The sequence below is a fragment of the Vicia villosa genome, unplaced genomic scaffold (genome assembly GCF_029867415.1).
Source record: "Vicia villosa cultivar HV-30 ecotype Madison, WI unplaced genomic scaffold, Vvil1.0 ctg.001583F_1_1, whole genome shotgun sequence".
NCBI classification, from domain to species: Eukaryota; Viridiplantae; Streptophyta; class Magnoliopsida; order Fabales; family Fabaceae; genus Vicia; species Vicia villosa.
Window position 1 is genome coordinate 382562 of NW_026705665.1, and position 13937 is coordinate 396498.

At 33.3% G+C, this 13937-nt stretch overlaps 1 protein-coding gene across 1 annotated transcript; it reads left to right on the top strand.

The window, feature by feature from the left end:
* Positions 1 to 1492: 1492 nt before the first annotated feature.
* On the top strand, positions 1493 to 2257 carry LOC131635875 (uncharacterized). The gene has a single exon (XM_058906508.1). The coding sequence runs from the start codon at positions 1493 to 1495 to the stop codon at positions 2255 to 2257; it is 765 nt and encodes a 254-aa protein (XP_058762491.1).
* The last annotated feature ends 11680 nt before the right edge of the window (positions 2258 to 13937 follow it).

Sequence of the window (13937 nt, forward strand, 5' to 3'; positions counted from 1 at the left end):
AATGTTTTTTCCTAGCTAGAGTCAGCCTCAATTCTGGGCTTTGTACAGAACACCAAATAAAAATCCATCAAAATAAACACTCTCCAAATAGAGTCAGCCTCAATTCTGGGCTTTGTACAGAACACAAAAATACCCTGTAATTAATCCTCAATGGAGTCATCTCCCAGAGTCAATAATAATTAATAAATCAATCAAAAAGCCTCAAGCTTGGGCCTCATACAAGCCAGCTAAAGTCAAATCTTTTATACAGTAGATAGACATAGCTTATCTCTATAGAGAGATATTTTTACTACTCTACCACATTCAAACAAACAAACATTTCCATTTCAATTTCAATTTTAATCAAGTCTCCCATTTAGGATTTTTGAAAGGCATGAGCTGGCAGTAAAACCCAGACATGTGGTAACTTTCCCTAATTTGGACGAGCATCTTTCTTTCATTTAAGAGGCATTTGACTGGTATACTTGCACATACACAAGTAAGGTCCCCCTCTTGAATGAAATGAATTCAGTTATTTTGTCACTCTTTTAAATGTTTGTGGTAGAATAGTACAAATACCTCTCTGTAAAGATGATTTCATGTCTCTTTACTGTAAATAGAGATTTAATTCAAGCTTCAACCTTGAGCTTCAAGCAAGGCACCCAAAAATAATTAATAATCAATTAGTTCTCCGAACTACATTAAGCTCTGACTTCCATTAGGGATATGTAGGCATGAGGTTCACAAGGAATCTCAGCGAGCTAATAAAATACCAAAAAATAGTCAGTCTGTCAGTCTGTCTTTCTTTTATTCAATTCAATTCCTTCTCCAAAACACAAAGGAGAAACTTTCCCAATCATTAGCAATAAACACAATCACAATGACACAGAGAAGGTTCCTGTAGAGTACTACAGATATGTAGGGTGCTTAAACACTTCCCTATGTATAACCGACCCCCCGGACTCCAGAATTCTAGTCTAGGTGAAATCCCCACACTTAGCAAACTCTTAGGGTTTAGTTGAGATCTTTTTTTCTCTTTCCTACTCGTAGGAAAAATAAGAAAGTTCGTGTGATATCGTAGGAAGAACTGAAACAAAATTCCTCCCACCACGGGCGCATTCTCCTTCCAAATTTCGCGTGAAGGGTCTAGCGTGCCGTCCTCCCAAGTGAAACGGGGAGGCAAAAAAAAACGACACCACACCTAGATATGGAGGTTTGTGATGGAGGAGGATGCTATTTGGAACGGATTAATGCGGGCAAGGTATGGAAATATGAGGAAGAGGTTGTGGAAAGTAGGAGAATTAGAATATAATAGTAAAGAATCATTATGGTGGAAGGACATTTTAAGTTTGTGCGAGAATCCGAATAGTGTCATTATGAACATAAAAGCAAAGCTAGGGGATGGAAAGGAAATTCTATTATGGAGGAATAGTTGGTTGGGCAATGGAAGGCTATCAGTGCAATTCCCGTCTTTTTTCGAGGAGTGTGATCTAGCCTGGATTGTATTTTCAACATGGGGCAGTGGGGGGTGGAGGGATGGAAGTGGAAGCTAACTCGGTATAATGAAGTTCTGAGTGAGGCTGTGGCAAAGGATTTTGAGGAGCTGTGCATTGTATTGGAAGGTACATACCCTAATGATTCTGCTGATGATAGGTTTGTGTGGCCTTTTGACCCCTCGAACTATTATACTGTGCAATCTGGCTATAGATTTATCATGCAGGATCTTAATGTGATAGAGATGAATAGCTATTGTCCTCAAGCCATGGATTTAATTTGGTCTGCAAAAGTTCCGTCCAAACTGAGTATATTTGGGTGGAGACTCTTAAGGGATAGATTGCCAACTAAGGTGCAGCTTGCAACAAGAGGAATAATCCAAAACGAGGAGGAGATGCTGTGTGTTTTCTGTGAATTGTACGAGGAAGATGCAGCCCATGTATTTATTAGGTGCCCTCAATTACGATTACTGTGGCAAAAGATATTTACATGGCTGGACTTGGATGGACAAAATGCTCAGGACTGCCCCAACCATTTGCTATGTTGCGTGGAAGCTTATGAAGGCAATATGACTAGGAACAGAGTGGCCACAATTTGGCTAACAACATGTTGGAGCATATGGAACAAGAGAAATAGCATCATCTTCAGCAATGATAAATTGGACGTAGAGGAATTATACTTCTCAATCATGAAATGCTCATGGTGGTGGTTGGCAATAGAAAGCAAGGAGAGGATTAAATGTAGCTTCTATGATTGGTTCAAAAACCCATTGGTATGCATTTGAGCTAAATATTGTGTTCTGATGGTTTGTTTTTTCTCCTTTGTAAGGGTTGGAGTACCCCTAGTACTCCCATCTTTATGAAAGTAGTTGCTTATTAAAAAAAAAGTATTCTTCTATACAAGATGTACCAAAACTGAAAGCATACTAAAACAAAGAGGAAGCAGAAACAAGATCCTACAAAGACTACCAACAAAACAAGCCAACACAAATATAAAACCAGAAAGAAAGTTAAAAAAAACAAATAACTCACCCCATACCTGAATAGAGATCGTCAAGAGAAACATAAAAACCACGAGTACTTGATAACAAGGTGGACAGGCCTATGAGAGAAAAAAATCAGTTCTTCTTAAAGATTTTTATTATTAGGGGGTGCTGTTAGCAGTTTCTTATTTAACTTTCTATTTGTATCTTGGTCCATGGCCCATTTAGTAGGTATAATCCTAGCTATTTATATTGTAATTCATAATTGGTAAGGAGATAAGAAAGTTCAAGTTTGTTTTAATGTCTATTTCTTTTGATGCAACTTAGCTCTAAAATTTAACCTAGCTTAGTCTAACATTGGTGCTTTCAATTTATTGCACTCATGACTCCCCCTAAACCTACCAACCGATCCACTAAGGATATTGTTGAAGAAGCGGTCCAAACGGCTCATTTCCATTTGGACAACACTATGCAAGAAACCCATATCCAAATGGATGAAAGATTCAACCAATCTGCAGCAGATCTAGAACATCATGTGGGAGAAATTCATAACACATTTGATAAAGAGAAGCAGCTTGAAGATTATAGGCATGAATCCATTATGACCATCCTCAAGAAAATTGTTCTTCAAAGGGACTAACAGTAGCAGAATACTCCTATTCAATCTACAGCCAGCTCTTCAGGTATTACTCACCATCTCTCCTTATCTCCCATGACTACTACCCCAACCACTATTATCTCCACACCATTCCACACCCCCCTTTGCAATACTTCAACGTATTCTATTTCCCCTAGCCTAACAACTGTTACTGCAACAAAAACAAAAGATTTTCAAGACCCTAAACGAAAATCTACAAAAAATTAGAATCCAAATGGAGAAACAGGCTAACACAAAGAGGAGAGATTTTACCTTTCAAATCGGAGATCGGGTTATGCTTAAGTTAGAACCTTATCGGCAACTCACAGTCCAAAAACGGCCCTCTCAGAAGCTTGCCTCAAGATTTTTTGGCCCTTTCACTATCATCAAATGATATTAGATATCATATAAATGAAAAAAAATAACATCTGCACTACACTCAACGGGCGGACCAATGTCTAATATAAAATTATTTAAACTTGATAGTTCAACTATAGAGGTTAAAGTTCCGTCATCAGAGATGTCGTAATCGCCATTCGATCATCTTTGGAAGGTTAAAGTTCTGTTCAAATTGTATTTGTTCGGATGGAGATCAATCCTCAATAGGATTCACTACAAGAAAATTGCCATTTTACGACGGTTAATTTTCGCAAGTTACGGCGGTTTAAACCGCCACAAATTGCATGGCGCGACGGTTGAGGTTCTATTGTAGAAACGTGCGTCGCAAGACAGTATTGCGACGGTTGGAAAAACCGCCATACCAACTGCCGTTATTATTTGCGACAGTTTTAAATTGTCGTGAATTTTATTATATATTTTGATTTTATTGCATACTGCGATGGTTTCAACTGTCGTTATTTATTTTAGATTTTATTTTAAACCATATTACGGTGGTTTATAACCTCCAGTAAATATACTAAATTTAATGATATTAGATATCATATAAATGAATGAAAAAAAACTAACATCTGCACTACACTCAACGGGCGGACCAATGTCTAATATTAGATTATTTAAACTTGATAGTTCAACTATAGAGGTTAAAGTTCCGTCAATAGAGATGTCGTAATTGCCATTCAATCATCTTTGGTGGGTTAAAGTTCTGTCAAAATTGTATTTGTTCGGATGGAGATCAATCCTTAATAGGATTCACTATAAGAAAATTGGCATTTTACGACGGTTAATTTTGGCATGTTACGGCTGTTTGAACCGCCACAAATTATAAGGTGCGACGGTTGAGGTTCTATTGTAGAAACATGCGTCGCCAGACTGTATTGCGACGGTTGGAAAAACCGCCATACCAACTCCCGTTATTATTTGCGATAGTTTTAAATTGTCGTGAATTTTATTATGTATTTTGATTTCATTGCATACTGCAACGGTTTCAACTATTTTAGATTTTATTTTAAACCATATTACTGTGGTTTATAACATCCAGTAAATATACTAAATTTAATGATATTAGATATCATATAAATGAAAAAAAAACTAACATCTGCACTACACTCAACGGGCGGACCAATGTCTAATATAAGATTATTTAAACTTGATAGTTCAACTATAGAGGTTAAAGTTCCGTCAATGGAGATGTCGTAATCGCCATTCAATCATCTTTGGGAGGTTAAAGTTCTGTCAAAATTGTATTTGTTCGGATGGGGATCAATCCTGAATAGGATTCACTACAAGAAAATTGGCATTTTACGATGGTAAATTTTGGCAAGTTACGACGGTTTGAACCGCCATAAATTGCAAGACGCGACGGTTGAGGTTCTATTTTAGAAACGTGTGTTACCATACTGTATTGCAACGATTGGAGAAACCGCCATACCAACTGCCGTTATTATTTGTGACAGTTTTAAATTGTCGTGAATTTTATTATATATTTTGATTTCATTGCTTACTGCAACGGTTTCAACTGTCGTTATTTATTTTAGATTTTATTTTAAACCATATTACGGTATTATAACCTCCAGTAAATATACTAAATTTAAATATATGTATATATATATATATATATATATTATCTATCGTAACTATAAAATGCTAAATGAGACATCATCAATATATTAAAAACTCATATTTAATTTATATTTTCTTATAAATATGTTTAATGATTCTTACACATTAAAAGTACTAAAAGTTAATAGAATCTAACAGAAGCAATTATCCTAAAAGTAATAAGCCAAGTTCCAGAAACATTGAATCCATGTTGTGGCGGAGAACAAAATAGTCATCCAACCTCTTACTTCACCTTGCTTCACACATGAATCTATATCTATGATGCCACCTTCATCCTTAAAAGCAACTGGAAAAAGACCAAGAAAATAACACACAACCTTTACTATCACAAAAACAAAACACATTGTAATTTATAGTTGATCCATTGAATTGTTCATAAAAAATGAAGTCAATAAATCCATAAGATCAGAAGCATCAAATTGATATAGAGAATTTAATTGATGATAAAATTACATTTAAGGATTCAAAGTGAATACTATCAATGTGGCGATAATGTGGCAAAAATGTTAGTTGGGTGTTGCTTAGGAATTTTCTTTATAAACTGTTATTTAAGGCTACGTTACACAAAGTAAGAGTATAGTTTCATGATTTTAGTAGATCTAATGGAACAATCTGTACAAAACAAGATTGGTGGAGGTGGTAGCAATAAGATCTGGGTTTAGTTAACCAACATCACTGTCAGACTGAAGTTGCTGGTCCACTGCAGCAAGATTTAATTTCTTCAAACTCTAAGAATCCTGTATATGGATAACTTTCAGGTTTGCATATAATCATGACAATCATCTATCTAGAGTTCTTATATCACTTATTTTCTAATGAAACACCACTCAAACATCCAAGTAATAGACCCAAAGATTTAGAATCTACTAGTTATAGTGGTATCTAAACTCTTTTCTTCTATTTATTAGCAGTTAATTATAGGTTTAATACCAAAGACAATAGCACAAAATAGAAGGAAGTTTAATACCAATTTTTGTTTGAAGGAAGCCGTGAAGTGGTGAATCTTGTATTCGTTTCACAAGAGATATCTCGTTTTTCCTTTTTCCTTCTATAGGATAAACCATCGTCTTGCTTTCGTTTCAGTGTAGGGTTTATATATTTGAGTTTGATTTATCTCAAAAAAAAATCCTAATATTTTGTTGTACCTGAGAGTTTAAACTTTTGAAGTTGAAAGAGGATTAGCGATTGGATGTCTGGAACAATTGGATTTGTATGATTTTTAAAAGATTTTTCCTTACATTTGTTCTTTAGTTTTGTAATAATGTAAAAGGGGGTTGTTTTTCTAATGCCTTCTTTATATAAAAAATATTTATAAAATTTTGTTTGGTGCATGAGGTTTTTGAACAAAATGTTACGACAATTGCCGAAAACAGTCGTATCAACTGTCTTAAAAGCATATATTGCGACACTTGAGTTTCAACAGTCGCAACCTAAGTGTCGCAATTTGAGTATTTTCTTGTAGTGATTCCGACTAAGGGCCAATTGCACAAGAGGAGAATTTTGGCGGTTAGTAGAGATTTATCTTGTGTGTTTTATTTATCAGAGGAGGAATCACTTCCGCATTTTTTGGGGCGTTGTAATATTATGACGAGTATTTTGAAGAAAGTTTACGAGTGGATTGGTTTTCAAGAGGAGCTAACCATGGTGGAGTTTTAAGGGTTCTTTGCTTTTTGCGTTAAGGTGAAGAGTTTAGCTAAGAGGTCAATTGTTGCGGTCATGTGGTTAGACAATGGTTTGGTGCATTTGGTTGAAGCGTAATGCTATTATTTTGAATGAAGGGTCGATTAGCTTTGATGAGTGTATGACGGAGGTTGCTTTTATTTCTTGGAAGTGGTTAGCCTCCTAAACTTGTAAACGGTTGTAATATTCATATTTAAAATATCCTACCTCTCATGTTTTAGGATATAGGGGCTTTCCGTTTATTTCGGGGTGGAGTATCACTTATACTCCCTTTAATTGTTAGAATAATAATAAGTGTGGATTAGAATCCCACATTGGATAAGAATATGGTGACTTAAAAATTTATAAGTGGGACAACCCACTCACCTATCACCTTAAAATTTGGATAAATAGTGTGTCTCTCACAATATTATGTAGCAATGCTCCCAAACAAACCGTTAATTTTTCTAATTTACTCACAATTTTCCAGCTTCTTAGATTCCATTTCACTTTCACTTTCCAATATTCCTCTATTTGTTTTAACTTTCAACCATTTTTTTTACATTTAATAAAATTATAGTACCCCAAACAATTATATTTGACAACTTTGATTTGGTAAAATTAAAAAAAAATAAAAAAACAAGAATATAATAATATAAGACATAAAAATTATAATTATAGCTACAGGAAATATCACTCTCTTCGACTTAAAGATGTAAGATTTTAAATTTATTACCCAGAAACACTTCTCCTTTATGGTTTTGATGTCCTAAAAGTGTTTAAATGTTGTCTTAACATTGTTTTTGGAAATATTAAAATTTAGTAAAAGATATTATTTAATTTCTTTATACTCTAAAAATAATAAATAATTATTTATATCCTGAATACAACATTTCTTTTACAATATTTATTGTAAGTGGTAGAAAAATATAAAAATAAATAAAATAATATTTATGAAGAAAAAAAATTTTAATTAAAAATTTTAAAAAAATATATTAAAAAGGAAAAAGTTTGTTTAGATAATCTTATATATGTTGAGATTTAAAGAGTTTACTATTATTATTCGGTAGAAATATGTGTTCAACGTATGGAGCATGGTGATATATATATATATATATATATATATATATATATATATATATATATATATATATATATATATATATATATATATATATATATATATATATTGAAAAAAGACAATTACAAAGGTTTTTGGAAATATTAAAATTAAATAAAGGATATTATTTTAAATTTTTTATACTCTAAAAAATAAAAAGACATTTTATTTCCTCGGTACTACAGCATTCATTGTAGGTTGTAGAAAATATAAAAATTAAATAAAATAAAATTGGTGTATTAAAATAACTAAAATTTTATAGAAAATATGTATAAATCGAAAAAAATTTGTTTAGTTAATCTTATATATGTTGAGTTTTAAATTGTTTACTATTATTGTGTGGTTAAAATATATATTCATGGTATATAGCATGATGATAATATAGTTTCTAATTATATTTCCAATCATATTGATATTAGATTATTGTTTATATGTAGAGATATAATAACTTAAGTTAATTTAGTTGAACCTAGGTTTTATTAAATTATTGTTAACTGTGAAAAATATCAAAATCGTAATACCACTAAAAAATATTAAATTGACCTTGTAGCCGAAATTATTTGTAGACTCCCAGTGAAACTTCTCCTTCAACTTCGATGTCGCAATAAATCCTTCAACTTTTTAATCTTTGATCCCAAATTCTTAAAAAAGCAACTTCATTTGTCTACCATGCGCCAACTTGTCATATTAACCACTATAAGAATCTAGATGATATATTAACAGTAGGTTTGATTTAGCTGGCGGTGACGTGGAATTTTTGGGTGATTAGGAACGATATTATCTTTAACGATAAAACGTTCATATTCGATTACTGTTATTCTGTGATCTTGTTAAACTCTTGGAGGTGGTTTAGCACTGTTAATAGCTCATCTGTTACGTGTAATTTTCACTTTTGGAACACTATGACTGTTAAATGTATTTTGAGGTAATGGTGAACCTTATTTTGACTCTAATTGGTATATCCATTTTGAGGTTATATGAATTATTATTTATTTTAAAAAAACCACCTTATGTAAGAAATAGAAAATATCGAAGAAAACCAAAAAATAGCACAAGTCTCAGAGAAAGGGTAAGGGGGTCTGTTACGTGAGGGGGAGATATTAACACCCCTCATGTCTTTGGTACTCCACGTGAGGGGGTTGATTGCTAACCGTTTTCGCTTTCCTTCTTGAGGACTTTCAATGGCCTTTGTTAGGACTTCCTACAAGCACAAACATAAACACACCAACAAAAACCGAACCTCTGGCACACGCCTCAATGGATTTTCAGATGCAATGCATGCCTAAGTCCTACTTCTCATGTTAAAGGATGATGCTGCATGCCTCCCTACTTCTCATGACATTATATGGTGCACAAAAAAGTAAAAGGGACAAGAGAAAATACCGAACGAATAGAAAATCTGCAATGAGTTAGCAAGCGAAAGCAAAGAAGTCCGGAATACTTCACGTAAGCGAGTATCAAGCAAGGCCAACAAGCATCGCCGTGAAAATATATCACGAATGACATGTGATACGCATAGAGCATAACCACACAAATAACATGCAAGCAATACAATCCAGACAATACAATAATATACATCTCAATGAATGAGGGATCAGATGAATCGCCTTGGGCATAAGTTCGTGTACAACAAATAAAGTGGAACACGGCACAAGTCAATCGCACCCGAAGTGAATTTGTGTCCTACAATTAAAGTGGAGCACGAAGCAAGTCGAATCGCAATCGAAGGCTCTCTCTAAGTACCTCGCACATCTCAACAACCAAATCAGTAATAACAAGGAAACATGCACCCGTCATAGAAAATATTAGAAATTAAGTTCTAACTAAATCCTAAAACGAAATCTAACAAGAACAAATTGTTTTTTTATGACATTTTCATCTAAAAGTTAGAACAAAACTAAGTAATAAATTATTTAAATTTTAACAAGAAAAATATTACATGTTTTTTATTCTCTATTTATCATGTAAAAACTAACAAAAGTATTAAGAATCCTATGTCTATTATCACATAAATTCTATAAAAAAAATAAGATGATTTTATTAACTTTTTATTACATAAAATGATAGAAACAAACTATGTGAAAAATCCTAAATCTAACATGAATTTTATGAGAGACAGGGGGTCCATGGAGAAATCCAGTGTGTAGGATAGAAGTTTGGGTGCAGGACCCATTAAGGCAGGCCCTATGTGATGTTTGTTGTTGTTTGATCAACATCAAAAGAGGTGCAGTGGGCAACAGAGGGTGGACAATGGCAGTAATTTTGGTCTAGGCCTATGGAGATTGAGTCCAATTGCATCAGATTTTATGCCTAATCTTCATTTAATTTATTAATCTTATTTAATTATCCAGATTAAGTTCCAGTCATTCACGTTAATATCAGTTAACCATGCTAACATCAAAGTTAATGAAAAGAAATTGAATCAAAAGGGATTAGGGTTTACAAAGTGTGGTGCATCAGCTTTTTAGATGAAACTCTCTCCGTCTCTCATAACTGATGAACGTGATGGATTCGGTAATTGATGATTACTCTATTGAGATGCCAAAGGTGATGAATCGGTTATCCTTTTTTGTCGCTGCTTTTCTGTTAGACATTCTTTGATGATGATTTTCGTTTTTTTCTTTCCATTTTCAGAAAATGGAGAATGGCGGGATTGAGGATGAAGATTGAATCGTGAGGAGCTTTTTTTAATCAAGTATGGTGAAGGTGATGAATGCCTGATGATTGAATCGTTGAGGGAGAAGATTCAAGCGTGGAGAGGATTCAGATTGGTTATGAATGATCGTCAACAAGAAGTGAAGAGAAGAGGTGAAGTTTTCTGTTGAAAGTTTGTTACGGTTCTCCCCCCCCAAAGCCTCTTGAAGTTTGTTACGTTTTTCAGTTATGTCGTGGTGGTTCTCCCCCCGTCTCCATTCCTTTTTCTGTTATACTGAGTTTCGATTATATTGTGGTAGGCTTGTATTGAACATTGAAGTGCAACTCCATAACGTTAGGATGCGAGTTCCAAGTGGTGATGAACGTTTGAAGCAGCTCGGTTCATCTTGAATGCAAGGGCAGTTTTTTGTGGGAGCTGTAAGTTTTTTTTGTTGAAGTATTAACGATGAGCTGGTTTTGTATGCAGGGTTATTGTTCTTGGTTTGAAATATTTGCATTTTGAACTTTTGGACCTTGATTTTTGAGTATTATGTAACTTGAATTTTTGTTTTGATGATGGATGCTATTGAACATAAAATGATAGTTTGGATTGAAATGTATGAAATTTGGATTTTGAAACTTCGAATAGAACTTAAAACTTATGAACGATATTTGAACTTGAGTTAAGCCTTCCAATGATTCAATTGAACAAAACTCATAATCTTGTTACTTGCCATCAAATGAATAGATCTTTCGAACTTGCATGATTTAAACAAAATTAATCCATTGGATAATTCGAACCATTTGAATCCATGATATGAATCCGTACCTGTAACACCCATTTTCTAACCTCAAAAATAACATAAAATCTCACAGAGTAATCATGCATAAGAAAAAAGGGCGCCACATGTTAATTTCCATAAAATGAAAATCCTAAAATAACACGCATTTAACATTTATAATATGCAAAGATCATATTGTAACACAACGTAAATCTCATACTTTCATACATTATGCATAAACGCTTGCGGAAAACAATTGAATTGATATCACATAAATTCAATGAATATATCCCATACTATATTTATCTACCAAATTGAAATTAATATTAATATCCAAACGTGCTAATTTGAAATCCACAAATCTAGGCTACAAGGCCTTTGAAACAACATATCTATGATCTCAAACAAATACATTCGATTATCCAACAAACATAGGAAATAGCAATATCCAAACATAAGCATAAGTCAACGAAATCCCTCCAAGTGTTACATGACCAGAGCATATGACTCACTACCTAATCAAATAACAAAACTCGGAGCTCTTCCGCTAAGCCACAAACAAGCAACTACTCGTCGGAACCTGCACGTTACCAACAAAGGGAAACATTCAAACAAAAGGGTTAGAATTCAAATTATCATAGAAAATATAATAATGGAAAATGCAACATAAAACATCATACATTTTACTATTCATCACTCTTCATAAAAACATGCTTCTATAATCATACATCAAAGTTAACATGTTTCACCATTAAACAACCAAGTTCATCATTCAAGTAATTATATCCAATTACCAATTCAACAATTGTAATCCACTAATGTAATGCCATCAAGTATACAATTATCACACAAAAATACATATTATGCATCACTTATCACATAATTAATTCACACCAATCATATTGCAAAATCACACAAAACACAATTCACACCGACACGTGCGACTCAAGTGTGACTATATGCAATATGCATGTGGTTCCCATTCGTTATCATTTCCGATCATGCCGATTGTCCTCCCTCTATAGACTAGATAACCACCTCAAAAGCCGCATTCCACGTTAAGCTTTCGAATCTCGTTCGGCGCTAGATTTGGGACAAGTAAATAACCTTCACGAGATTACCCAACATTGCCACTTTCAAAGACTCATGCTTGTGTACGTGTGCAACAAAACAAGACTCGTGCATTTAAGACGATCCCTCTATATCTTAAACTACATAATCACATCTTTACAACTTTGCACAACATTACACAACATGACATTCAATCCAATCTCAAACACCAATTAGCATTTAGCAATCAATCATACAATTCACGGTTATCATATTACACACAATTCATCCATAACATACACATATAATTACATGTTATTCTTAATTAACATCATAATTAAATTAAACAATTCCCAACCAATCCTACTCTATCATATAGACAATTATTTAAGCTTCAATATGCCTTAAACAACACCTAAAAAAGAGTTACAGATCAAAAGATACATCATTACAAAGTTTGGAAAAGTTCCATTCAGCAATGTCCGCTTAGCGAGCCTTCTTTATTTTTGAAAAACAAACAGCATGCGATTATGCAGAAAAATAACAGCGAATACAGAACTGCAAAATCACACACCCATCATTCCAAATCACTTCCAAACATCAATAAACATCAAATACAACCAGTAGTCATTATTATTGAACAACATATATCATCAAAATCATGTTTAATCATGTAAATTCAAAGAAAATAGCATAGAAATTAGGGTTCATACATTTTCATGGAATTGCAAAGATTGAAGAGATTCACACAAACACATACATTACCCAATCATAGATTCTACAAGAATTTGGATTCTAACTCATACCTCTAACTCTTAATCCACCCTCTTGATGAAATCTACCAATCTCCTCTTTGTTTTTCTCTTGCCTCTTTTCTCTTCTTTCTATCTTTCTATCTTTCTCTCTAATTTAGGTTAAGTCATAAAATTCTCTTCTAACTCTCATTATGTCATTGGGCCTAACCCATCCACTATTCTCATAACTAAATCAACTAAGCCCAATAGCTAATTCTAATATGATTCTACTATTTATTAATTAGCTAAATCACATATTACCACACAATTAAATAATTATCACTCAATCAATTATTAAATAAAACATACAAACAATACCAAATATCAAATAATCCTAATTAAATAAAATCTAGTAGATATAGGGTGTTACAGTACCAATTCAACTCTTCCATCAAACTTACATTGCAGGATATAAGTATCAAACTTGATCATAACATCATCTTTGCGTCTCTTACAATTCAATTCATTTGACAAAATCCCTCTTCATTTGGTGTTCTTTACCGAAACACTATCTTAAGGAATCTAGTGAAAGATATCCAATGACCTCAATTAACAAACACAATTATGACGAGATGCAAACCCCATATTTTTCGAGATGCACAATACTTGAAGAGAACACTTGATATGATAAGCAATAACAAAACTTGTCTCATTGAATTCTCCGTTGAAAAATAGTAACTATTGATTATTTTTCTTGATTTTAGAATGATGAAATAAACGTCATCCATAACTTATAGCTCAAATAAAGAGAGCAAATTTTGGGGTGCAATAGTTGACAACTGTTAGG